The sequence below is a fragment of the Micropterus salmoides genome, unplaced genomic scaffold, assembly GCF_014851395.1.
Source record: "Micropterus salmoides isolate LMB-PRFRI ecotype aquatic unplaced genomic scaffold, ASM1485139v1 Ms_hic_scaffold_10, whole genome shotgun sequence".
NCBI lineage: Eukaryota > Metazoa > Chordata > Actinopteri > Centrarchiformes > Centrarchidae > Micropterus > Micropterus salmoides.
In genome coordinates, this window is record NW_024040041.1 from 20,145,294 (window position 1) to 20,173,280 (window position 27,987).

A 27,987-nucleotide genomic window follows, 5' to 3' on the forward strand; every position below is an offset into this window, starting at 1 on the left:
CTTCTCCAAAGCGTCTGGACTGGCTGTCGACACTCCCTGCCTTTAATGTATGATCTAGAAAAGCTTTAACTCATTACTCTCTTCAACGTCCCTCCCCATTCTTGTCCTAACTGCTTTCGTATGTTTAATAATACTGCCTTCAGATGTAATTTGTTCCACTAAGATGCATAAGCAGAAAAGTTTGTACAGTAGTGCACTACTTCGCCAGCACAGAGACTATCCCAACAGCTCATGTTGTGGAAAAGAAAAAAAAAAACAGAGATCCAAAAGAATTGTTTTTATTTCATCTGCAAGGACTGACGGTGAAGTCATACTACTACAATATACAGTACTACACCTTACACAGTTGTTTCTTACCATGGTATTCATGTTGTACTTTTTAGCAAGATCATTTGGCTTCATATCTTGTAATAAAAATTTGCTTGCAACATTTCATCTGAATGAGTAGGTTGTCAAAGCGTTGGCACGTAAGGGTATTGTACTACTCAGAACTAGAGGGCAGGACTTGCTGCTATGAATGACAGTGATTACTAACCCAACAAATTATTTACTTCAAGTAAATGCGCCCTAATGGTCCTCAGAGCATCATTAAACTAAACATCACTCAACCAGACACACCTTCTCCTGAAGCCCTGCTGTGGAAGTTACTCCTGGGAAACACAAATCCAGTCTGGGCCCTACTAAAAAGGTGCCGGGTCAAATTCCAGGTGCCGCGTCCTTGAGCACCTATCCAAGCCTGGACTCTTGACTTTAGCCCAAGTTGCTTCCAGCTGTATGTGAGCAGCATTTGTCAGTGTAATGAGTCACCCAAGAGCCACACAAATAAATAGTGTGAGGTGTTGTGCAGCTATGCTGACTCATAGTGAAGACACGCTGGTCAAATACACCACTGGTGGAAAACCATCAGAGGCACTTGGGTTAGAAAACCCCACATTAACATCGCCCTTACAGCCCCAACCTCCCCCTCTGCTGTGATGAAAGGAGAGAAAGCACCTCTACTACTCACCTCTTTTGTTTATTTACCTTCAGAATTACACCCTGCTCTTCTTGGACCATGTTCCAATGTGTTTTGTTATGTTTCCTTTCAAACAGAATATCTATGCGTGTGGTCTCTGGCCATGTTTGGCTAAGACATGCACACATTCGTGCACGCACACTACCATTCAACTTTCCCCCCCCTGTGCCAGAGGTCCCCTTTGCCCTTCCCCCCACCTCTAACTAAACATCGCAGGACAGCAAAAGGGAACTTCAAAGTGGCCGAAGGGGGTACTCCTTTTTTCCTGGCACTTGTCATCATCTAAGGGACTGGCTGCTCCCCTTATTACTCTAATTGCTTCCAACTGCTCCAGGAGGCTTTGATGAAGGGCGCCATGGAGCATGTTGGAAGCACCTGTTGTTGCACGGAGGAGCACAGGTGGGCCTTATTGGGGGTGGCAGGGAGGCGTGTGGCTGCTTTCCACTTAAAAATCAAACAACTCCAATACAGACAGAATGAGAATCTTAATGTAATGTATCTCAGATTTAAGTGATTATTTAATTGCAGTTATACAGAAACTCTAAACATCAGTTAAACTAAACTTGTGGGTGTAAGAACTGAAGTTAAACTATTTCAGAAGGAACACGCAGGCGATACTCTGGCTCCATCTTGTGGCATCACTGTGCTAGAAGTCCAGCAGCTGCATTGGAAAACAGATGAAAGACGAGATGAAACTTTTTAGGCATTAATGATGCACAGGTGAGACTTTTTTTTTTTTATGTCCAATTTGCTTTTAATGGCCAGCCAGCATTTTGTATCACAAATACTATCCGTTTGAGCTGGTCCGGCATGGGATTTCAGGAAGACAGATTTAACTTAACCTAGTTGTTTTAAACTACCTGCCTGTAGGCACTGAATCTCACAGTGACTGGTTGGAGTGAGGCCTGAGCCACACTCGCCAAGGACAAGAATTATGGCTTACATTGTACAATTTGTACAGTGACTAAAACACTGAATTATCAGAACTTTTTTTATCAACAATATAAAGAATTCTGACTCAAATATAAGAAGAAGTTTGGCATACTGGATCTGTGATCACACGGAAGGCTACATTCTTATGATTGGCAGTAATACAGGCAGCAATGTTTAAAAGTGCATATTAGCTGCACAGACAATCATTCAGTATAATCTGAAGCATCGAGATGTGTACCTTAAACTATTTGGAATTCTAATTCTTCATTATTTATTAACTATTTCTGGAAGTGCTCTGCTGCTTTAAGAAAAGAATATATAAATTAAACATGACACTGAAGCAACCTTTGTATTGCATATTTATATGGGAAAATTCTATGGCTCTTGAACAACACATTAAATCCCACAAATTTTGTTGTGCTACACACCAGCTGGGGTAGGATCTTTTCAAAGTGCTCAATGTCCACTTGTTCACAGTCTTCAGATTCAGCTTGTTTCTGTGATCTCACAGCAGCCTCTGGAAATGAGACAACAGATTAAGAGTTTCATCATCAAGCAATCTGTACAAAACTGTACCCAACAGAACTCCTTACCTTGGACAAACACTTTGAGCATCTCTGCCATGAGCAGCGTAGCGTCACCGCTTACTGGAACAGAGTGAGATTTGTTGAGACATAATCACAACTCAAACACACGTTTTGGTGAAGTCACTTCTATCAAGACGATATTTATCCAACTCACGTCTGGTTTTGTCCTCTGTGAAGAAACCTGACAAAAGTTTGCTTACTGTGTCCTGTAAGTGCGGAGAATTGAGAACCTTGAAATGTGCAGAGTATGAACATGAACACAGAGCAGGTCTAAAAATATGCACATCTCTACATAGGGGAAAACCCCTCACTTGGATTTCCAGATAACATCCCGCTGCTTTTATCTGGCAACCTGCTGATGCGTTTTCATACGGGGCTTCCGCATACCAGGCTGCCTTTGAAAAAATGCCAATTTCATGGGCTTTAGTGTACTGGCAAAAGTACCACATGTTAAACCCAGAATAGTGACTACAGGGCACCTTTTTTGAATTATTATGAAGCGCTCTTACATTCGGCGTATATATTTTGTTAAACCACCAAATAATATCTTTGCGAGGTGCAACGTTAAAGTTATATCGTGTGACAGGCTAAATCAGGAACAGTGTAGGCTATACGCTCTGTTAACAGGGTCTGCGTGAATGCCTAATAGAAGTAAATAATACAATTAAGCAAAAGAATAGAAGCAGTATTCGTTTTATTTAACCACGGGGGGAAAAAAACAAGTATAAACAACCTTCTACCTTTTTGAATGCAATTTCTGCGTCGTTCTCCGCCATGTTTTTGACGCTGTGAGAGGAACTTGGCGCTATGCGTAGGGATTGGCCATTGATCTCTGACGTCGTTCTGACGCTCACCGTAGACACTAATCAAAAAATATTTATTTTGATTTGAAGATTATAGTACTTTAGATTTTGTGAGTTACATCACTTCAGACATGTATAAATGTTTTCCTATACATATGTGTGTGTGTGTGTGTGTGTGTGTATGTATGTGTATATATATAAAGTAGATCATTACCATTACATGTACTTTTTTTTACTTTTTTTGTGAATAGGCTACCTAATTTGGTAGTTTACATACACACTGTAAGGCCTATAAAAATGTTATAACTTATTTTAAATGCTAACTAATGTGAGGCAAGCATTTAGATTTTCACAGTGTTTTGCTGAGCATCATGTAATTTATTAACTACAAATCATGTTGCATTCACTAAAAGGGGTTGCACAAAGGGAGTGAACATTTAATCTATATTTTAACACAAAAGTACTTGACAAACATGAAAATATTTACAATCAGCTTTATTAGCCATACAAGGGATTTTACTCCAGTTTTAAGTTGCTCTTAATGTACTCACACAGCTCCAAGAACATTTTACAGGAAGATAAATAGAAATAGACATACAACTACAAACAAAAAGACAACAACGCTGAACATAGCTGCATGTACATACAACAAGTTGCTGAACAAATAGACATGTACATAAATTGGCAACATTTGAAAAGCAACAAAGGACAGCATACATACTATATACAAGTCAAACTGTTCCTGTAAATAAACCATACATAAGTCTATATAAACAGATAAAGAAATAGGTGTAGAGTTTTGCAGAGAGGGGAAAATAAGACACTTGAGTTGGAGAATATCTATTATATCCTTGTGTCTTCCTTCCTTCCTTTGAGGTAACAGAATATTTTTATCCATGCTTTATCCTCACAGCATGGTGGCCCAGCTTCATCAGTTTTTATTAGCATTGGTTTAAGCATCTCTAAATGAATGTGCAGAAAATGTACAATTTTAAACTTTAAATTTTAAAGTTCACAGTATTTGTTTATTCAACCATCTAATCACTGATCATCTTCCAGTTTGTAGCCCAAACTTATTTAACTCCACAATCACGGTTTACCCACGACTGTGGCGATCTCCTCCTCTGAAGCCTCCATCTGAAAGACAGATTTTTACAGTCAGCTGATGAAGACACAGGCCGATACCTGCACTCATATATGATCCTAAATGACAGCAGGTCTAACCTAAAACCATCACTGGCTAGCGTCAAATATATATTGTTGTACTGTAGAGAAAAATGCAGTTGAATGACGTAACTTGTGTTAAACTGTACCCCACTCTCCCTTAAACACCAGTTCTGTAATCTAAAGCCAATAACCCAATGTATTTTTCTATTTCATTAATTAACATAACATTCCATCTAAAACAACATGTTACTAGATTGTACTCTGCATAGAATAGAATCATGTAGAATTATACATGACTTTCTTTGTTTTGTTATCAGCTTTATATATCGACTATCAGCCACCATGTTCTCTCACTATTGACACAATGACATAGACCGTGCAAGATGGCGCCAGTGTCTTCGGCTTGCCATCGGTCATCGTTATGTGTGTGTATACTCGTGCTGTTCCTAACCTTGATTACTCCAAGTGCCAACACCCTGCTTGTATACGATCGTCTAACTTTACTGGATCTTCAACTTTCAGCCAAGGACTTCATAAAGTTTGACCACGATGGCCACAAAACTTTACTGCCACTTCTATCGGGGATCCCAACATAGTTAAAAGTTTTTAACGTCACGCTGGTGACTGTGTGGTCCTTGTGCTTCTGGATTTAATAGCTGCCTTTGACACTGTGGACCATGAAATTCTGGTCTCTCGTTTAGAGCGATGTGTGGGCATTACAGGCATAGCCCTAAAATGGTTTCACTCCTACTTGAAAGATAGGACATTCAGTGTCAACTGTGTTGGCTCTGTGTCTACCACGGCGCACCTCTCCTGTGGCATCCCGCAAGGCTCAATTCTAGGCCCGCTTCTCTTTCCCTTTATCTCCTCCCACTTGGCTCAATACTTAGGAAACATGACATCTCTTTCCATTGTTATGCAGATGACAGCCAGATCTATGTACCTTTTTTGAGTAAGGATGGCACTCTGACCATTGTTTGCATGTCTAGAGGACATAAAGGCTTGGATGGCTCTCAACTTAAGTTTTAAGGAAAACAAAACAGAGGTAATGGTTTTTAACGGCACCCCTTGGACTTGCTCCCCTCCTCACCTCGATCTAGGCCCCCTAGCTCAGTATGTCACGCCAACCGTCACTGACCTAGGAGTCAAAATTGATGCCGATATGAAACTGGATAAACATGTTGGGTTAGTGGTTAAATCTAGTTTCTTTCAATTAAGACAGCTGGCGAAGCTGAAACCGATCCTTTCTAATCATAATTTTGAGACCGTTATACAAGCCTACTAGACTAAATTACTGCAATGCACTTTTCGTTGGGATGAATGGATCGTCTCTCGGCCATCTCCAGATGGTGCAAAACACTGCAGCACATCTTCTAACGGGAACATGTAAATATGAACACATCTTCCCAGTTCTACGCTCACTCCATTGGCTACCCATTCAATTTAGGATCGATTTTAAACTACTTTTACTGACTTTTAAATCCTTGAATGGCCTTGCCCCCCCTTATTTATCTGAGCTGCTTCATCCTTATACACCCACCCATTCGCTCAGGTCAGCTGACAAACTTCTCCTGAGAGTGCCTAAAACGCAAACTTAAAGGCGACTGTGCTTTTGCGGTGGCAGCTCCGAAATTGTGGAATGCCCTTCCTCTTACCATTAGACAGGCTTTCTCACTGTCTGATTTTAAAACTTGTCTTAAAACCCATCTCTTCCATCTGGCTTTTGACCTTTGAGAATGACACTTGGAGGAACTCATTTGTTAGTGTTTTAATGGTATACATTATATGTATGTGATAACCTGTAAATTGATGTTTGCTTTTTTTTAAAAAATCTCTGTACAGCACTTTGTGCAACTTCGTGATTGCTGTTAAAGTGCTCTATAAATAAATTTTGATTGAATATTGATATTGGCATCAGCCACTGAGAGACCAATATCGGTCAACCACTAGTTTTTATGTCCGTAAGGAGAGCAGGCATAAAAGCAGAAGAAGAGAACTACTGTTGCAGACCCACCTTTGGACTTACAACTCGTTTCACTTCCACATCGCCTCCAATGAAGTGAGGACCAGCCCATTCTGCTCTGTCTGCTTCATCTTCTGTAGAAAACCTCACGTAGGCGACTGCTTTATCTTCCTCCGAGTTGAGGCCCTTCTGAATCTGGGATCCGATTCAACAGATAAAGGGTATTTGTTTAGTTGAGTGACAGTATCTCCTAGCTCTTCATCATTTATATAATATTATTTTAACAAAGGCACTAAGAAAACTGCATTTTTTCAGTCTTTACCTTACATGCGGTGACTTTGCCCCATGCGCTAAAATAAGATTGTACATATCCTTCATTTACACAGGGATTCAGCTCTTTTATAAACAATCCATGGTCCTGTTAAATAATAGAAAATCATGAGCTTCAAGGCATATTGTAGCTTACACTCTAAAAACTAATTCAGGGGACCTTTAGTCATTACTTAAAAAAAAATATATATATATATATATATATTAGTTGTGAAATAAAAAATCAAGTTTTGAGATACGGTTAGACTTTTTACTTGTAATTGTTATTTTATTGAGCTTGGATGACACACAAATTATGCCTATTGATTCAATATACTATCATGACTTGTCAGAGTATAACATTTTCAGTTAATCATAAATAATTGAATTTTAAGATCTGTTAATGTAAAATACAATTTGTTTGACGTTTAAACGGCCCACAGTTTCCCCCTCTTGCATGTGCGGGCATGTTCAAGGCAGACAAGTGACCACAGGGCCACAGCTGAAACTCATTTGAAGTGTAATGTGTTGAATGGTAAGTAATTTTATGCTTAATTACACTTTTGCATTCGCTCAGGATTCTGTTGGTGATAGCCTACTGAAACCGAATATCGAAATCTGGAAGTCCTTACTCTGAAATTTGAGCAGTGTTGATAGTACAGTCTGTGTGCCAAGGTAAAGTTAGCTAGTAGCTGTAGCCTGTCACTGATTGAATAGGCTTAAAAGCGGGAGTAATAGGTGGCCAGGCAGCCAGGGAAAACGTCTTGGCAAGCTAACTTAATATGGGATTACCCATTAGCCACTGCTCCGGTTAGCATGTAGGATAGCTATGTTTATAAACTACAGCTAGACATAATTAGACTATAATTCAGATGAGAAGAAATACAAAAGATTACTCGCTAACACACAACTTAACTCTTGCAGAGATCAACTTAATTATTAAGTTCATGTTACTTAGAAATGTGTTTTATTGTGGCCTAAAAGGTAATTAACCATACTAAACTACACTATTTTTTTTTTTTTGTTGACCCAATGTTTTATTTTTTTAAGAGTGTAGGTTCAAAAAGATCCAATTAACTGATGCACCCTGTAAATAGGAATGACGTTTCATTTACATTTATGTAAAATTATGAATATGATCATAAACAATCAGGTTTTCTTAGCAGATGAGGCATGAAATCAAGAAAACTGTTACTTACCAGAGGTCCTTACGGAAGCGTTTGTCAACCCGCTTGTCTAAGTAGATCAACTCAAAGTATAGGGAAACCGGCAGTGAGTGGGTTCATATATCCTGTTATGTCACATGTTAACAAGGAAATCTCCACCTACTTTTATTTTCTTGTGAATTTTACAGGTACAAGTTTGAGTGACTGGTCACAACAAAATATTAGGTAAGGCAATGCAAGGTTTATTTGTATAGTACATTTCAACAACATCGCAATTCAAAGTGCTTTACATAAAACATAAAAGCAAGATGTAGGGCAATATAAAAAACATGTAAATACAATTGAAAAATAGAAAATAAAAACAATATAAAACAGGAGAGTAAAACAGTGTAAGGTGCAGTGCAGTGTAAGGTATAAATCTAAAATATTACAATAATTTAATAAAAGGCAGAGGCAAAAAGACAAGAGTGTTTCAGGAGATCTGCAGTTTTGTGGGAGTTTTTTCCAGATATATGGTGCATAAAAACTGAACGCTGCCTCTCCGTGTGTAGTTTTGACTCTGGGGACAGAAAGCAGACCTGTCCTAGATGACCTGAGAGGTCTGGATGGTTCATAACGTAGTAGAAGATCAGAATTTTGATCAGTATTTTGGCCCTAAACCAGTCAGTGCTTTATAAACCAACAGCAGTATTTTAAAAAATTAAGTCTTTGCAAGGCATGAATCCAGTATAAAGACTTCAGAACCGGAGTGATGTGATCCACATTTGTGGTCTTCGTGAGGTCTTAATCAGCTGCAGCTGTCTTTTTTTGGGAGACCTGTAAAAGACACCCTTACAGTATTCAAGTCGACCGAAGATAAATGTATGGAGTACTTCTGATGTTGGGATATTTAAATAAAATTGACTTGACTTGACATTTTAGTTAGTCATATGAGTAAACAGTTGTAGTTACAAGCCATGTTTAAAGTTTTTCTTTTAGCCAGTGATAACCGCAAACCATCTTTATTTTGTCTTATATGGACTGCATGTCTGAAATAAAGTGACTTGAATATTTTGCACTTGTTTATGATTTTGATAAAACATACTGTACAAAAGCAATTCACTAGAGGTCAACATAATATGCAGTAGGACCCTACTGCCCTCTCCATTTTGACTTCTACATATAATTTTAAGGTAACATCAGCTAAATAGTTATTTGCCACTACCCAACAGTATGTTGATGTATCACTACATAGATTTTTTTTTTTATTGTTACATATCCATTCATTACATAACATGTTGGACATTTTCTTAGGAAATCTGATGTGTTTTGATACTGTTTAGAGTAAGGCATTTTAGGCAGCCTATCAAGTGTAAAATCTGTATGACATACTGGAACAATAATGGTGATCATTAATTGTGTGTGTTCAGATGAATGACATGGATTCTTGCAGTGTTTGGATAAATCAGATTCTGTTCCAGATAATCCAGTCTTTCCAGATAAGGCGACAAAAGGGTTCCTGATTCCAATAACACAGTAGAAGTGTTCAAACAAATTTATTTTGTCTTTTGATAAAACACCTTCAAAATAAATTTTCATAAACATTTACACAAATAAAAATATACATCCTGACATACAATTAGAGTGCCATGTATAATTAAATATTGACAGCTCATAGATATGATATCAACCAGATTTTGTTACTGGTTTTGCTTTTCTTTTCATTGTAGCTTGTAGGTGACCTCCATGATGTTGGCAAACATGTTGACATAGATGAGATAATATTCAAGCGATGATGTTTGTCACTTATGAGATAATTACTTGTCATTTCTACAGTATGGTGTGAATGTTGTTCAGCCACGGGCTGGAGAGGGGAAGAAAAAGCGGGGGGGGGGACTTTTTATAAGGAAGTCTGTTAACACAAATGTCCTTTTTAGATTACCAGCGAGGTAATTAAAACAGGGAGCAAACAAATAAGATATGCTACAACCACAAACAGGATATGCGGTACTGAGAATATCCACCTTATCAATGAGGGGAAACCAGTCTACTCTGTTCATAAATATCTTGCAATTTGGTGATGAGGAACGTTTTGTCTTTACCCTCCTGTATGAGAGAAAAACAGATAGTTAGATCAATGAACATAATCCAGAGGCTATATGGATGGCAAAGACTGTATTTCAGCAACTATTTGATGGATTGCATTGAAATTTGGTACCATTATATCCATAATGCCCACCAAGAATGACTCATACTGACTTTGGTCAGTATTTGCTTTAATGAGCCCCTGATATTTCCTCTAGCGCCACCAAAAGGTCCAAGTTTTCACTTAACTGTTGAACTGTCTGAATCTACAGTATATGGATTACCCATGCACTGTAAGGATTACCACTGAATTAGATTCATCACTTTGGTAATCCCTTGGTTTGTTTTCCTCTAGCTTCATCAGAATTTTAAATTTGTCCAGTGGGGTTTATGACCAAATACTTGACCAAAACTCACGATACTCCAAATCAGACTCAGCTGTAAAATAACTTTAGTGCTATGAGCAATTGTTAGCATGCTAAACTAAAATGAACACCTGCTAAACGTAGCATATTAGCACGCTGAATTTATCATTTAGTTAGCTGTGCCTCACTGAGCCGCTAGCATGGCTTAGAGACTCTTAGTCCGTTTAAAAAAAATGCTTGATCATGCGTACATTTTCAATTTGATTTTCTAACCGACTGATGATTTTCCTTTGGCCATCAACAACATGAGTATGAAAATATATCACCATTCTGAAAAAATAGAAAGCATAAGGGATCGATTAATATTCAAAGAGGATAAACTGTATTCAGGTACAGTAATCAAGAACTTAGGCATTTTGTTAGAAAAAGCCTTACAACCACAAAAGCAAAAAATGCACTACATACCAAATATGAAATCACATTTGTGGAAACTGGACAGTTCCTGAAAACATTGTGTGTCATCATGTCACCACTCACAAAAGGACTCCACTGACAAGGAATAAGAACAATGGGTTCTCCACCAGAGAGTTGTAGGCCCAGCTGAGCCAAAACAGGATTGGGTGGTGGTTCCCCAGCTCCTTGGCCCACAGCTTCCCTGACTGGAACATTGTGGTGAGATTCCTGAAAGGGCCGCACCCTGACGAAGGCTTAATCCTGCAGAGGTCAGACAGATGGATTTGGATGGAACATACAGTGCAGTTTGTAAGTATTTCTAACACATTTTCAGCATTTGGGCTCCAAGCTCAAGCACATTGGATTTAAAGATGAAAAAATGACAAGAGTTTAGCTTATCCTACATTTTTCATGGTGTCAACAAACCTCATAAAAGAGAACTAACCATGTCTGTGTCCCTCTGCCCCAAACCCATTCATTTCAACTGAAGACAAAAATCTTTAAAAAAGGAACAGTTGGGGAAATATCTAAATTTGTTTAATCCATACAACAACAACAACAAAAAAAAAAGAGACTGCTGGAGTGCCAGACTATTTCTTGGCAAGGACCAGTAACTTCCTTATTTCTGCTCTTGTTGCCTATTAACTGGCCAAGAAACAGTCTGGTGCATAACCCCTTGTAAAATTGTGAGGTTTTTTTTTAATCTCTTCAGTTTTTGTAAGAAGTAAACAAACAAGACTGAATGTGTTAATTAATGAGCTTTAGGCCTGTACTACTTTCAGCTATACAGGCCTGGGCTACACAGACACTAGGTGGCCTCAGTCCTTTAGTTTCCTAGTTAACAGTGCAGGACGGCTATAACAGGGCTACTACCCCTACACCCTTCAACCTATATGCATATCTACACCCTCAAATTAAAACTAAACTGTGACTCTTTATCCTCATAGTCACCGTTTTATTTCAAATATAACATGCTAGAGTATATAGTATGGTAAATATGCTCTGAACAAAACATGTTTTTAGAAAGCTATGTGTGTCTGAGAGGGGCACATTTTTTGTTGCACTCACGTCCACATTGTGTATGACACAGACACTGCAGCACCAAGAAATGAGGGGAAACACAAAAGAGAGATGAATAGCGTTGTCATCTGACTGGCCCTCCAGGGCTTTTTGGAGGCCTGACAGTTGAGTAGCACACTGCTCTGAGGAAGAAACAAGAAGGAGGAAGAATGTTACGTTTGACATGTGCATCAGAGTTGACGTGCTGTCTGACATTTAAACAGCAGTAGCTGTACCAACCTTCTTCATGTAAAACAGCACAAACAGTTTAATGATCTGGACTGCAGGAAGCAGTGGAGCAAACAGCACCCCAAGCCTGGGAAGAACCGAAGGCCGTTAATGTTTAATACACTTTTTTTTGCAAAATATGTGATGCGTTTCAAGGATGTTGTGTAATGGTGCATACCAGGTAAGCGTTTGTCCATATATGAGCTCCAGGACATTACGAGCAATGTCAAACACTGGCTTCCTGTTCCTTTTCATCACTTGCTTGGAAAAGAGCCTGGGGGGATGATGCTCAACAGTCAGTGAATGAATGCCTTTTTAAAACCGTAAACAACAGAATCAAATTACATGATTCGTGGGTAAAGCACCAACTTGCCTCCATAGGAATTCTCCCAAAAAAGTGTAAAGCACTGTGAAGACAAAGTCCATCAGGAGCAAGCAGTACAGTTCTTGCCCGACGAAGCTCTCCCAACACTGTGGACAACAGAAACAAAATGTAAAGAATCTACTAAAAGTGGATTTATGGTAGTTTTATATCCCCAATAGGGTTGGATCGCGTCATTAGGGCTAATAAGGTCACAACCAAACATGTGAACACTTACTGTGTCCAAAGGGCAATCTTTTAGGAATGAATGACATTGCACAGTTCAGTACCAAGTAACTATACATACATACATACAGCTTATAATATGATTATAAGAAGTAAGTAAGGATTCTTGTAACCTGTAAACGACGACTTTCTGGTTCCGCAGCAATTTTCCCCAACCAGCGGTGTAACAGCACTCCAACAATACTGACCTTCAACAACAGGTTCCTGAGAAAACAATGATGTTTCCTATTTATTGACAGCCGTCAGAGTGTGTGTGTGTGTGTGTGTCTCTAGAATTGCCACAAGAATGTCACACAGCTTTACCAAGTTAAAGCGTCCCTCCACTCAAGAATTTATTAGATGATGAATCACTTGGATATTTGACCTTCAGTGTGCAGATAGATAGATGCAAACAGAAAGGGAGAATACAATAAGCTACTGCATTAGTGTTCTCACAATGTAGCACTTTACAGCTCGGTAATAACATGGTAATAGTGAGGTAATTGATAATGAAGTAGTAATTAATTCCATGTAACTCCCAAAGTAATAACCTGGTAATAGCTTGGTACTAACAATAGGTATGTTGGGTAATATTAGACTGAAATGTACAGTAGGGTAATGAGGCCAAAAACAAAAAGTAAAAATGGGGAAACACATTTAAAGATAGCAATGAGAGAAAAATATTTGGTAATAATATAGAAATTTCTCTAACAACATGGTAACCTAAAAATAAAATGATTATATCAGAGCAATATTTGGACAAAAAAAAAGTAATATAGTGAAATTAATGGACTATTAACCAGATAATGGGGTAGTATAGGTTGGTTTCCACAATATTATAGGCTACTGTCAGGGCAATACCTTCAAAATCACATGAAAATTCTTGTTTGTCAAAATTGTCAATTAGTATATCATAATGCTTAAATTCATCCTCATGTTCCAAACATCTTTTTTTCTTTAAAGGTAATTATATACAAGTGATGTTTGATGCTGTGACTTAATACCTGGAAACAGTTTCTGTAATAACCATGAATCAGAATCAAAATGCTAATTTCATTTCGTGGTATTGTTCTCTACTTCTGTGACAGCCCCAGGGCCTCTGCCAGGTTGTTTGTGTGTGTGTGTGTGTGTCTCGGTCTGTGTTTTGTTGCAGGGTGAACTTCCTGGTGGAGTGGAACTGAGGCCATCAGGCAAATCAGAGGCAGCTGGCCACTGTCTCCAGATTGTATAAAGCCTGCCCCTTCCTGATTGTTGCAGGCCTTGACTGCTTGTTTTTTTCCTGGTCCCCAGTACCAAGGCGTGTTGCTTTGTTGTGCTTTTGTTTATTTTGTTAATCTGGCACTATATTTTGCCAGCCACATTTGTTAAGCTTTAAAATGATTTGTTATGTTTAATAACTTTTATTAATAAACATCCTTTTCTGGTAATCCCTTAAGTATGGTTTCCTCTATTTGTTGTGGCCTCTGAGCCGGGCCATAACATTTCAAAATTAGTGTGACGTATATCCATCTGTTTACTTCCTGTCAACTCTACAGTAACATAAGAGTTCACTTTTCACATTTAGCTTTGTGCATATTGTTAACACTATTATTGTTCATTTTTGTATTGTTTCTTTAGTCATTCTGATAATAACCTCAGTGTCTCAGATAAGCGTAGTCACTTTCAAATAGAAATATTTAATTTAATGAATGTTCAGTGTGATGTGGTTTTAGTTCTTCTCCTCACCTGAAGATGGAGACATAGACTTCAACACTGGGTGAGTCATGATTCTCTACCCAAGCACACACGTTGAAGACGCCGGGGAGCAACAGGTTAATGCCGGACACAACAGCAGACAAGCGCAGCAGCTGAGTTTCTCTTTCAGAACTCTCTTTAGTGGCATCCTGTGAAGGAATGAATTAATTTTTTGTTAGACCTTTTTCACAGCAGTTTGACTTTATTGATCGCTACATTGCAATAATGGTTGAAATGCAATTACTACCACCTTTGCTCTTCCTGCTATAAGGACTCAAAATCTAATCTAATCTAAATATAGCAGAAGACTTTCACTTATGTGTTTCGGGTCTCTGGCACAAGGCTAACTTGCATCGCTCATTTGCACAACAGGAAATCATGAGGAAAATGCATGTAAAGAAAACCGCTCTTGTTTTTGATAATGTTAAATCAGGGGGTCATGCCAGAAATAGTTTGGGAACCACTGTGTAAAACATAGCCTATTCTTCCTTCAATATCTCAATTAGGATCAGGTTTTGGTTATAGTAGTTTTGTGTGAGAACAGAAGACTTTATGTAAAGAGTGTAAAACATCTAACAGGAAAGAAAAAGGAGAAGTAAATAACTGCGGTAGGAAGGTGCTTATTTGTCAGTGAGTTATTTTTGTTGCAGTGTTGAGAAAATGCTAATTGCATCCTACAGCTGCTCAAATGTGCATGAAATTTGTCATGTCTGGCTGCACAGCAGTTGCTGCTTCCTCGAACCTCTGACAGGAAGTGGACTGCCATGGTGCCTAGGGAGATGCTGGTCAGACATGTTGCCCACGTTATCAGATGCACTGTGAGGAGGCAGAGTCGCTGCATGCAGCTCTTTACACCATCTCCACCGATCATATCAGACAGCAGCTCCTGTTGGAAAAGCAGCGTTTGTCAGGTCGAGCCAGCTACATTTAAATCATCCTCACAATGTGTTGAAACTGTGATCAGCACTAATGTCCCAGACATGTCTCAGCTCTGTGTAAGTGTGAAAGCTGCCATTGATTATATTCAGAATCACAGAATCGTCTTAGTCTCATGTGTAACATACACATGAGACTGCTTTAAACAGTTGCATGGGGTGTGAAAAGGAACTATTAAAAGCTTCCTTTGTTTAAACCAGCCATGCAAAAACTCAGTGTGACAAAAGGACATACACTCAGCAGCCACTTTATTGGTCTGAGTATTTCAGAAACTGCTGATCTACTGGGATTCTCACACACACACACACACACACACACACACACACACACCCCCATCTCTAGGGTTTACAGAGAATGGTCCGAATAAGAGGAAATATCCAGTGAGCGGCAGTTGTGTGGATGGAAAATATCTTGTTGGTGTTGGAGGTCAGAGGAGAATGGGCGAACTGGTTTGAGACAGAAAGGCAACTTGTTACAACCAAGGTATGCAGGATACCATCTCTGAACACACAACACGTCGAACCTTGAAGCAGATGGGCTACAGCAGCAGAAGACCACACAACGGGTGCCACTCCTGTCAACTAAGAACAGGAAACTGAGGCTACCATTCATGTTTCACCAAAAAATGGACAACAGATGATCTAATGAGTCTCGATTTCAGCTGCGACATTCAGATGGTCAGAATTTGGCATAAAACAATGTGAAGGTATGGATCCATCCTGCCTTGTATCAGCGGTTCAGGCTGGTGGTGGTGTGTAATGGTGTGGGGGATATTTTCATGGCACACTTTGGGCCCCTTAGCACCAACTGAGCATTGTTTAAACGCCACAGCCTAACCGAGTATTATTGCTGACCATGTCCATCCCTTTATGACCACAGTGTACCCATCTTCTGATGGCTACTTCCAGAAGGATAATATGCACCATGTCACAAAGCTCAAATCTTCTCAAACTGGTTTCTTGAATATGACTGAGTTCACTGTACTCCAGTGGCCTCCACAGTCACCAGATCTCAATCCAATAGAGCACCTTTGGGATGTGGTGGAACGGGAGATTCGCATCATGGATGCGTAGCCCACAAATCTGCAGCAAATGTATGATACTGTCTTGTCAATATGGACCAAAGTCTTTGAGGAATGTTTCCAACACCTTGTTCACCTTGAAGAATTAAGGCAGTTCTGAAGGCAAGTACTAGCAAGGTATACCTAATGAAGTGGCCAGTGAGTGTATATCTTTTACTGAGGATCAAAGTTTAAAATGTGTTTAAAGGGAGAACGTGTAGCCAGTTTATTCATGTTTTAAATGCTTCACACGGATGCTTCCATTTGAAAAGGAAATCATCCTCTTGGCTTCTGAAATCGGTTTGTAGTAATGCACATTTAAAAAAATAAAAATAAAAAAAGATTTACACACTTCAGTGAGTCTAATTGAATATTAGAACGATTGCGTTACTTTGAGCTGAGTGCTGATTTTCTCAGACTGAAGTATGACAGACGTCTTCTTGCTGACTTTAAAGTCCCAGGAGCAGAAAACTTTCACCGCCAGATTCCCATTGGATTTGAGGACACGAAAACTTTTCCCCAGGGACCTGGACATGCTGCAGGACAACAATAGAGCCGTTAAATACACACCGCAGATGGACTAAAATGCAAGTAACGCACAAGTAATTGTTATTGTCCAACCGGTACACCAGGATGATGCAGATAATGAAGAAGGCGATGACAATGGTAAAGAAATAGGCTGCAGGTATGCTGTAGGTGTGAGTTTTGATGACGTTGTTGGTGTAGTAGCCGTAAAACATCACACTCTTAGAGAGGGGACCCTGCAAGAGATGACAGATGAAGCAGAGATCTGGTCATGCCACAGAGATAGTCACATATATACTGCTCTGATGGTAATGAAGGGCCATCTTACCATTCCTGTGAGAAGCTCAAGCCCAGTGAAAGTGTCGAAGTGAGAGTCGGAAGGAAGAGGAGGAGGGTGGACAGCTTGAGGGAAGACAAGGAATAGGCCATTGATGACGAAGAGGAGAAGGTTGAAGAGCAGGAGGGTCCGGAGAAACAGGAAGTAGGAGAGCACTCCGGTTCCGAAACGCCCGCTCAGTCTCTTCATGGGTGAATGCCACAGCTTGAGGGTACTGATGATGGGGAGGCAGCTGAACAGGCAGTGACGCCAAGTCTGAGGGGAGAGAAAGAGGTAAAGTGTATGACCGATACACACAGGCAAAAATGTTTTGTTACCTTACAGTTTGTACTCACCCTTGAAATGTACACGTGTAGATGACTGTAGCACGGAATATTTCTGCTGATGAGTGATCTCTCAGCTGCGTCACTGAAAGCGAGTCGTCTAAATAAAAGACGAGTGAAGGAGCCGTTAAAAACGTGTCACCACAGTGCTGATGGCTTTATTTTGCAGGCCACTCAACATTTACAGTCCCACGTGTACCTGATTTCCATCTTAGCTGGCAGGCTGAGCGGCATGGCTCGCAGCTTGCGCATGCCCTCGCTCGCTGAGAGGCCTCGGAGGTTGGACACCAACTGCTTCCTCTTGTTTTCTGCAAACCAAAAGTTAGAAACGACCAAATGATCTGCTGCACCTGTGGATGTTGCTGACTCACAACAGGAGTTGTCTAATGGAGACATTAGTGACTTAGCATTTTCCGTCCACCTTCAGTAATAATTTCCTCCATGTCTGCCTGGATAGAGTCATCCTGGATTGGTCTGGAGGGGGGAGAAGAATCATGGGAGGTCGCCTGGTGTAGCTGAGATGAGTGTCCGGCACATTGGGAAACTACTGCAGCACCGTTTGTCCCTGTGTGAACAAGGTGCATTTCAAAAAAAAAAAAAAAAACAGCACACACACACACACACACACACATCTGTAAATGACCACTGTCAACAAGCAATTAAGACGGCAGAGGAAAGATTTATCTCACCAGCAGCACGACTGGGCATCGTGGAGAGGACCTTTAGGGTAGCAGCTGACCAGCGGTGCCTCTGCAGAGAGTACGTCTGCTCCTTGTCATGTGTCTCGTCTCTCATGTGTTCGTCTATTCGGCAACATATGTTACTTTTATATGTTTTTCATTCAATCTATACAAAGTACAATTAGAACTCGAGTTGAAAAGAGTTTTGGTAGACATTCTGTATTTTCACCTGCGCAGTCCCATAAAACGTCCATCTGTAGGCTTTCACGACACATCTGGGTGCTGGCTGCTGGCTCTCCAGCGAGCTGGAACGAGTCCTTAGCTGAATCGTCTTCTCCTAGGTTCCTGAAGGAAAGTAACCATCAGAGGAAATAATGACCCAGAGTCCCACAGGCTTTGAGTCAAGACCGAGCAAATATCTCACTTTTCCATGGTGAATTTACCATGTGGGGAATTTTAAATTTTCACTTTTTCTGTCTGAACTCAGATTCTTGAAAGCTTGAATGTGTTCCAGTGCCAAATACTAAGGAGCAAGAGGCCTAGAAAAAGTAACACTAAGTAGCCTACATGCAAGTACAGGTGCTGGTCATATAATTAGAATATCATCAAAAAGTTGTTTTATTTCAGTAATTCCATTCAAAAAGTGAAACTTGTATAATGTATACATTAATTCCACGCAGACTGATATATTTCAAGTGTTCATTCCTTTTAATTTTGATGATTATAACTGACAACTAATGAAAACCCCAAAATCAATATCTGAATTTGAATATTGTGAAAAGGTTCAATATCGAAGACACCTGGTGCCACACTGTAATCAGCTAATTAACTCAAAACACCTGCAAAGGCCTTTAAATGGTCTCTCAGTCTAGTTCTGTAGGCTACACAATCATGGGGAAGACTGCTGACTTGACAGCTGTCCAAAAGACGACCATTGACACCTTGCACAAGGAGGGCAAGACACAAAAGGTCATTGCTAAAGAGGCTGGTTCACAGAGCTCTGTGTTCAAGCACATTAATAGAGAGGCGAAGGGAAGGAAGAGATGTGGTAGAAAAAAAAAAGTGTACAAGCAATAGGGATAACCGCACCCTGGAGGGGATTGTGAAACAAAACCCATTCAAAAATGTGGGGGAGATTCACAAATAGTGGACTGCAGCTGGAGTCAGTGCTTCAAGAAACACCACGCACAGACGTATGCAAGACATGGGTTTCAGCTGTCGCACTCCTTGTATCAAGCCACTCTTCAACAAGACACAGCGTCGGAAGCGTCTCGCCTAAAGACAAAAAGGACTGGACTGCTGCTGAGTGGTCCAAAGTCTGATGAAAGTAAATTTTACACTTCCTTTGGAAATCAAGGTCCCAGAGTCTGGAGGAAGAGAGGAGAGGCACAGAATCCACGTTGCTTGAAGTCCAGTGTAAAGTTTCCACAGTCAGTGATGGTTTTGGGTGCCATGTCATCTGCTGGTGTTGGTCCACTGTGTTTTCTGAGGTCCAAGGTCAATGCAGCCGTCTACCAGGAAGTTTTAGAGCACTTCATGCTTCCTGCTGCTGACCAACTTTATGGAGATGCAGATTTCATTTTCCAAAAGGACTTGGCACCTGCACACAGTGCCAAAGCTACCAGTACCTGGTTTAAGGACCGTGGTATCCCTGTTCTTAATTGGCCAGCAAACTCGCCTGACCTTAACCCTATAGAAAATCTATGGGGTATTGTGAGGAGGAAGATGCGATACGCCAGACCCAACAATGCAGAAGAGCTGAAGGCCACTATCAGAGCAACCTGGGCTCTCATAACACCTGAGCAGTGCCACAGACTGATCGACTCCATGCCACTGTAATGCAGGCAAAAGGAGCCCCAACTAAGTATTGAGTGCTGTACATGCTCATACTTTTCATGTTCATACTCTTCAGTTAAAAATCCTTTTTTGTATTGGTCTTAAGTAATCTAATTTTCAGAGATACTAAATTTGGGATTTTCATTAGTTGTCAGTTTTAATATCAGTCTGTGTAATGAACGCATGTAATATCCAAGTTTCACTTTTTGAATGGAATTACTGAAATAAATCAACTTTTTGATGATATTCTAATTATATGACCAGCACCTGTATGCTTCAATCTAGCAGTTTTCTCCACTGGGTAGGGGCATGGACTAATGAGTATCCAAACGGACATCAAGAAGAATCAAAAATACAACTCAAATATAGTTTATTAGAAGTAACACACAACAATTTGATGAAAGAAGCTTAGTCCTCCAATGTTGATTCATGACAGCAGCTGTATTATAGTTTGTGCTTCTACATTAAAACTAAGTGAATTAGCCCACCCTAGCAGGAAGAGTGAAAGGTACAACTAAACAAAAAAGCAAATAACTATCAAATTGAGTCTTGAGTAGAAAGTTCAAAATGGGACTTACTGATAGTCAGAATCCATTTGGCAAATGTTGACACTCAAGCTCACACTGTAGGCCATAGTTCTTGATTAGCTCCGTTTACTGCAAACAGTACATCATATGAAAAGTAGCAGAGCAGTGCATCTGCATCTCTCTCTAACATGGTAGCAGTCTATTCTTGAATAGTCTGATTGTCAAAACACATCATAGACACTTCCCCCAAATCGTGCCTGCCTCCATCTCTCTCTTGCTCTCTCAGCACAGCTGTTCCTTTTTTGCAATTAATACAAAGTTACCTGTCAACATCTGAGAAAGCACAACTGGTTAAGCATCACAGGTAGGCTACATGTTAGGGACTTGTTAAATAAATAAATCTAATAATAATACACGCCCACCCCCTAAGTTTATAAATATGTTTAATATAAAATTATTTGTTGTTGTTTGAAGCTGGAGTCCAACGTTAAGTAGTGTTTGCTGCTCTCCAGTGGTCACAGTGAAGAACTGCCACACAACGTTCAAGTAGTCGACCCAGGTTCTCTTTTTTACTTGGCCTTATTGAGAAGTTCATCATATACATACAACATATAACGACATACAACATTTGTACCACTGCTGTATTATATTGGTCCTCATTTCTTGGAGAGATTTGTTGGGAAAAAGTTTGGCTTTTGCCACACAAGTTTTTATTAACTAACAAAGAGATCTCGTTCAAAATGCTTCACAGGTTTTACCCCACTAAAGCTTGCTGCTAACATTAAGCACTATGTTCTTTCAATATCTGAGTGTACAAACAAAAAAGCTGTTAAATCATATGACCTCTGTAAGCTTTACAAGATATTTATATAAATTTTTCTTTGGCTTTTGTTAAAATTATACTTTCCTTTTGATAACCCTTGACCTCCCTGTCCATAGACTTTACTGATGTACAGGAGATGTTGTTATCCTGTTGTATGTCCTAATGTTGAATAAAGTTTTTGGGGGGGGACTGTAGAGACTTTTGATGGAGTTTGTGTCTGCACACAGGTGCACTGTGTTGGAACTAATAAAGTGTCACAGTTATCAGTGCAGAGCAGCATGATTCTCTGTTACCTGTTTAACAAACATCTGCACATGAAAAAGTATTTACTGTATGTCCTGAGGCACAGGATAATTTCTACTGGCACAATGCTGATATTATCTGCATTTATATTTATTGATTCTGATTGTAAATTCGTTATTGAATTACCCAGAATATGATCACGGTGTCTTGGTGGATTCATTAGGCTAAATGTTTCAGGGAAATTGTAACTTGGTATCAAAGTTGAGGCTTAGGCTTCCCGTTTATTTCTTCTTCTGATATCCTTTAACACTACTGCATAGGCTACATTTTATTTGCAAATCACATCACTCGTCACCGATTGATCGCTGAATTCCATCATATCAATCCAACGATTTTTTTAGCGCATCAGCTGATTTTACTGGCGTAGCTGCCGGCTGCTTTCATGAGATGCTTTGCTGGCTTCATTACTTTGGTGCAGTTTACTGACTTGTCTGACTCCTAACTTGTTTATTATGTTTTATTGTCGTCTATTTGGACTAAACACAGGAATGACCAGCCTCACATGTGACTGAATAGAAATGACGATAAATTATGTAAAACGTGACAGACTCTCCGACTCTCCCTGACTTTAATTGTCTCCATAATAAAGATTGATGGGAGAAATAAAATAAGGAAAGATCTTTCTAATAAATAAATAAAGTTGTGTGGGGGGCTTTTGTTGTTCAGACCTACAATGAACACCTAGATTTAAACAAGACAGTGAATCATAACACAACTCAAATAGAAGACTTTGCAGCAATACACTTGAGTTTTATGTTATCTGGACGCTCCTTGGAGCGCAAATAAGAGCTTTGGGGTGGCCTGCAAGATGGCAGAGCGGAACAACTTCCGGTTCAAGCAAGGATCGAGGAGCGAGGAAACAAACAAGCATCCACACCAAAGTTTTCTTAACTTAAGATGCTGCATGGAACTGAATAGAACACACGAAGTCAGAGGAATGCAATGACCTTATTACACACTTAGTTTATTCAGCTACTTATTTTAGTTTTTGCTTAATGATGCTATTTGACCAACAATAGTGTATTGATTAATTACAAATATATATTGACATATAGGCTACCTCTCCTCCACTCTATAGGGCAAGAGCCTGCAGGACTTCAGGCAAAAACATAAAATAAAAAGTGTGCAACATCTTTCAGCGTTGTCAAGGTAACTTGATAAAGTGGCAAAGGGCTGTCCCGTTCCTGTTTACAGCATTTTGAGCTCTTGCAGCCTCAATCACTTTCCAAGTGCTGTCAGTAAAGTCTGTGAGGGTTCAGGGCTTAGGGCTTAGGGTTTAGGGTTTAGGGCTTACGGCGGACATTGGGATTGGGCCAGAGACTTGAGAAGCACCCCCAGTTTCAATTTCAGTGCAGACATTCTAGCAGTTAGGTTAGGTGGTAGTGAAGCACAAGCACTGGAAAAACACAAGACACATGAATGCAACATAAAGATCCAAAATCCAAAGAAATTAAACAAAGAGTATAGCCTACATACGCTCAAAAAGATGCTTTTATGGGAACAATACATATGATTCATTCTGATTGTTATTATTATTAAGAGGTATTACTGAGGGTATTCAGAATACAATTAATATACCACCCATTTTAATTGTAAATTTATCCGTATTAATGATTAATCTTTTGAGATGTTTTTATGTATGTGGTGGCTTTATTAGTATGCTGTTGCGTTGAATGTTGCTGTCATGGCAAGGCAAATTCCTAACAACCTTTGTTGTAATGACAATAAAGATAAATCAACTCAGTATGATTTATTATGAAACATTATGAACAGTTGCACCTTGTAAAATAGCCCAGTAGCCTCATGCCTTGTTCACATTCCCCAGGTGACTTGAAGTCACGACAGTGTCCTACAGTTGAAAAAATAACTGAGGCTATTCAAAATATGTATTTTTTATTTTATGCGCGTGGTATTTACGGTTATAAAGACAGCAAATATCACCACGGCACCCAACATCTGCTCTGGACCATAGACTTTAGAACGGTACATTTTTTACATAATTCGGGTTGGCAGTTTACGAGGAGCGCGGGAACGCACCACAGAAGGGGCGGTCTTTGAAAAGTTTTCCGGAAGTTATTTGACAAAACGAAACTCCCCCAACTTTGACAAGAAGACTTTTCCAGCTCGTCGTTTCAGTGTTGGACAGGCATTTTTGGGGGGCGAAAAAAATGCAGAGCAGTGCGTACGGGGCCTCGTTGGCTGGCGGTGCTTTTGATTTAGAGAATTTTGTAAAACAGCCTCAGACCATTTTGCGCTGCCTGAGCTGGGTGAGTGACTTAACACGGAAACGTTAGCATCAAAGTTAGCCTGCTGTCACATCACCGAGTTTGTGTTAACAGATGTGAGCTGCCAGGATCGACACAAATCAGTCAGTTATGCAGCTTGTCAGCTTTCTGAACTGCCGACACCGGGCATGAACAGGCTGTTATGTTTAAATGTTATATAAACGTTACAAAAAGTGAAAATTTAAAAAGTATTTTCCTTAGCACTTGTAGGTATTAGCTAATGTTAGCTAGCGTGTGCAGTGCTGTGTCACCACACTAACTGCCAGTTCTCCACCTGATGATGGACGGCGTGTTTGGCGTTTCTTTCTTGTCTTAACTTACTCTGGTTGTAAAAGTGGACCCGGACACCGAAGAGTTAAAAATCACGGAAGACGTCGCTGTCTGTTTGCTGAGTGCTTACAGTGTGAGAAAAGATCGGGAATTTAAACTTCAGCGTCATCTGTTGAGCTCCACTTGGTTTGCAGAATTGTTTTCAAATGCGCAACGTTATGGAGGCCAGTTAGATTAAGAGAAATATAGTAGTAATACACTTTATTCATACCACACTCTTCTAAAATACATTTACAAAGTGCTTTACAATAAGATATAAAACAGTAAAACAAAATGATAAAACAATACAAATGATCAACAAGACACTTAAAGGTTATTTTAAAAGGGTGTGTTTTGAAAAGAACATCTCTTCAAATAAAGTCCTTTCAAGTTATGTGAGCCCTGACTGCTAAGGCTTTGTCATCTCTGAAGATCAGAGAAAAATAATTAAGAGTTTGTTATGGGTGCAGGGATGCCAGGATTGATAAACTACGAATGTAGAGTTAGCTCATTAATCTAAATTGTTGCTGCTTATTAATCTTCTCTTGTTTTAACTCCACTCTTGTGTGAATAGTGGATCAGAAACAAGAGTAACTTTTCTTAATGCCATATTTACAGTGTTCAAATAGATCAGGAAATGAAACACCATCTGCTCAGCTCCACTTGTCTGAGCTGGTGTGACTGATATTTTTCTAGGAATTAACATGTTCAAAGCTTTCTTGCAATGTGAATCATGTGATAAGAATCACATGGGGCCCCAACATGCATCTTTCAGTCCCTCCCTTATGGCATTAACTCTGCGTCTCTTCTTTGCAGTTATTCTCCATCGTGGTCTTTGCAACCATCACAGCAGAAGGCTACATTAACTCAAAATCCGAGTCTGAGGCCAAGTGCATGTTCAACGAAAATGACAGCGCCTGCAACTACGCAGTCGGAATCGGCATCCTGGCCTTCTTGGCCTGTGTTGTCTTCCTCATGCTGGACGCCTACTTCCCACAGATCAGCAACGCCAAAGAGAGAAAATTCATTGTTCTAGGAGATTTCATCTTCTCAGGTGAGAGTTTCACTGTAGACCGCTCATACTAGAATAAAGGAACTGTGCCCCAAAAACAAGAAGTGCAGCCTAGTTGAGGTTAATGCTGTGATCATTTTTTATCTTAATACTGACTCTTTATTTCTGTGCTTTGAATATGACATGCTCAACGTGGGACAGCGGCTTGGACGTTTCTGTGGTTCATCTGCTTTTGCGTCCTGGCCAACCAGTGGTCCAAAACGACGTCTGATGTTGTGTTCAGTGATGCCGCCCGCGCTGTCATTTCCTTCTCCTTCTTCTCGATCGTGACCTGGGTGAGCCTCTCTTCACCCCCTGCATTTCTCAAACAAAATCGCATGATGACACATAACTTTTACCAGAGAGTCGTGTAAAACGTACTGATTCCGACTTCTCTCAACAGGCTCTCCTCCTCTACTTTGCGTATGGAAGGTATCGCCAAGGCGTCACTGAGTTTGACCAGGACTACAGAGACCCAGCCAACGACCAAACCACTCCATACCCGCCTGCTCCGTACGCCAGCAGCGGCCCCACAGGCTACCAGCAGTCGCCTTTCTCCCACAACCAGGACCAACCGGGAGAGTACCAGCCTCCGTCTTATTGAAGGACTGTGATTCAAAACGTGGGAATCCAAGGGGAGTTTTCTTTTTAAATAAAGATGTGTGCCAATGGTTTCATTTATAACTTGGACTGTTTTCTGCACTCCCATTTTCTTCCTGCAGAACGTATTTGCATTTTGTTGGGGGGGGGCGGGGTGCACTGGTATGTTTTTAGTTAATTTCATTGTTAAAGTTGTTTGGATCTCTGTTTGCTGTGTTGTTTGAAGTGCCAAACACAGCAGGTTAAAATAATGTTGTGTTTTTTTTGTTAGGAGGTTGTCTTGGTAAGAGAGAAGATGGCCGCGCCATTGTTGTCTTTGTGCCAAACCAGCTGTGGTTATTTCAGTGCCCCCTTTTGGTTTCGTGTTTTTTTTTTTTTTTTTTTTTTTTTTGTGCAATTTGAAGAGCTTTTAATATCAAAGCACTAAGCAACAAACAGGATAGAATTTAACTTTGTTACTGGGAAATCTGTTTTGCATTGTTTGGACTGATGATTGTTTTATGAATATGTTACTATTTAGTACATATAAATGTATTTTCATTACACTCATTTTAATTTACAGCAGTACAATAACTGTAATGTAGCAATACAGTTCAGTACATATTGTTTTTCCACCACAAAACAAACCTATTTCATTTAATCAGTGGGAGTATTGAAAATGTTCCCTCTTAACTACTGTAATGCCATTATTATTTTTTTTAATAATCAACCACTGAAAAATGTCTTTTATGCACTGAAAAACTGTTAATTTTGGGGGGCAGTTCATTGCCAACATCTGATTTGTTCATTTTAATGTTTTAAATCCAATTCTGCCACAGTTTGGTTTAGTATTTAAAGGTATTTTTTGTTTTCTTTTAAGGTAGCCAAACCATTCATTGTATCTGCTACCTCTAGGAGTGTGTAATATGCCTTTTCATGAGTTCAGTTTTTTTTAAATATCCAACTCAGCAAATGTTTCAGCCATAATTTGATTTTAGGAATTCGGAGATATGGGGGTAGATTGATATATTTATTATCTTACTTAATCCTTCCAGTCCAGGTATATGACAATCAAACCGTAATTGTTTTCTGGTTTTGCCTCTTGCTTCTCATTGCTTTTCTCACACTGTAGTTGTACCTTTTTACATGAGCTGCAGTTTCACTGTTTTACTCAATGGCTTTACAGTAATTCCCCGTTCAAGTGCCTTATACAGTATTCTGTATCACACTGGGTTTGCCAAATAAAAAAACTGTTCTTGTTTTGAACCTCTGGGTCAGGCTATAATTTGTATCCTCTTCTAAAGAAAGAGCCGGACTCTGCGCAGGGCTGTGCTCCCTTTGTAAATATTTGAGTAGCGATTGTGTGTGTGTGTGTGTGTGTGTGTGTGTGAATGTTGAGGGACTTGTGAAGTGTGGAGGTGGCACTGTAATGGTGTAAAGACAATAAGATCTACGCATACCTTACAGAAAAACAAAACAAAGATGTCAAAGGTGCATATTTTCACATTATGTATCTAGACTTTAACCAACATGTATTGCATCTGAGTTACTGAGAGTTCATACAGTTGGTGTGAGACTGGAACAAAAGGACTTTAGCATAATGGAGAATACTAGAAAGTATTAAAAAGGCAATAATATTCACCTTAATCTTGAATGAGATGTTCTTTGTTATGTTTTAGCAATAGATTTAGGGAGCTTTGGAAAACCACTTTTCATATTTACCACATTAAAAAACTGGAGGATCAATTTCACCATTCAGCAAAATGTGTGTATGGCATTCATTTCTTAGATTCTCCCCTCACAAAGTTCTTTCAAACAACAAAAGGACAAAGTAACAATACAAATCAGAAGAGAGGGATGATGACAAACTCTATAAAACTGACATTGTAAATTGCCACATAAGAGTACAGAAAAAACACAAATCAAAACTTACCTAACAATCTAGTATCCCTTCCACATTTGGTAGGCCACATGTCACACT

General features: G+C 39.7%; 4 protein-coding genes across 6 annotated transcripts; 1 reads left to right on the forward strand and 3 right to left on the reverse strand.

Moving 5' to 3' along the window:
• Window positions 1-262: 262 nt before the first annotated feature.
• On the reverse strand, window positions 263-3,358 carry cenpx (centromere protein X). 2 transcript variants are annotated; one of them, XM_038701313.1, is made up of 5 exons: window positions 3,276-3,358; window positions 2,690-2,741; window positions 2,542-2,595; window positions 2,377-2,465; window positions 263-1,676 (listed from the first exon to the last, which is right to left on the reverse strand). In XM_038701313.1, exons 1-5 carry the CDS (start codon window positions 3,309-3,311, stop codon window positions 1,662-1,664), a joined length of 246 nt encoding a protein of 81 aa, XP_038557241.1. In that variant the 5' UTR covers window positions 3,312-3,358; the 3' UTR covers window positions 263-1,661. The 2 variants fall into 2 exon arrangements, with proteins under 2 accessions (XP_038557241.1, XP_038557231.1); XM_038701303.1 differs by lacking the exon at window positions 3,276-3,358 and having other exon boundaries at window positions 2,690-3,187.
• Window positions 3,359-3,816: 458 nt separating this feature from the next.
• LOC119917836 (heterogeneous nuclear ribonucleoproteins A2/B1) lies at window positions 3,817-9,685 on the reverse strand. The gene is made up of 4 exons (XM_038738257.1): window positions 9,665-9,685; window positions 6,791-6,886; window positions 6,520-6,663; window positions 3,817-4,475 (listed from the first exon to the last, which is right to left on the reverse strand). Exons 1-4 carry the CDS (start codon window positions 9,683-9,685, stop codon window positions 4,428-4,430), a joined length of 309 nt encoding a protein of 102 aa, XP_038594185.1. The 3' UTR covers window positions 3,817-4,427.
• Window positions 9,463-27,957, reverse strand: LOC119890191 (transmembrane channel-like protein 6). Of its 2 annotated transcripts, XM_038701324.1 has the most exons (20): window positions 27,940-27,957; window positions 20,708-20,785; window positions 18,523-18,638; window positions 18,303-18,416; window positions 18,035-18,178; window positions 17,813-17,921; window positions 17,626-17,713; window positions 17,282-17,545; window positions 17,050-17,189; window positions 16,820-16,964; window positions 15,175-15,318; window positions 14,424-14,581; window positions 12,833-12,923; window positions 12,486-12,583; window positions 12,291-12,386; window positions 12,125-12,200; window positions 11,894-12,027; window positions 10,910-11,086; window positions 10,624-10,702; window positions 9,463-10,028 (listed from the first exon to the last, which is right to left on the reverse strand). In XM_038701324.1, the coding sequence occupies exons 2-20, from the start codon at window positions 20,761-20,763 to the stop codon at window positions 9,951-9,953; spliced, it is 2,307 nt and encodes a 768-aa protein (XP_038557252.1). In that variant the 5' UTR covers window positions 20,764-20,785; window positions 27,940-27,957; the 3' UTR covers window positions 9,463-9,950. The 2 variants fall into 2 exon arrangements, with proteins under 2 accessions (XP_038557252.1, XP_038557261.1); XM_038701333.1 differs by lacking the exon at window positions 27,940-27,957 and having other exon boundaries at window positions 17,056-17,189; window positions 20,708-20,914.
• On the forward strand, window positions 23,850-27,272 carry syngr2a (synaptogyrin 2a). Its single transcript, XM_038701346.1, has 4 exons — window positions 23,850-24,049; window positions 25,193-25,430; window positions 25,590-25,723; window positions 25,831-27,272. The coding sequence occupies exons 1-4, from the start codon at window positions 23,951-23,953 to the stop codon at window positions 26,029-26,031; spliced, it is 672 nt and encodes a 223-aa protein (XP_038557274.1). The 5' UTR covers window positions 23,850-23,950; the 3' UTR covers window positions 26,032-27,272.
• Window positions 27,958-27,987: the final 30 nt, after the last annotated feature.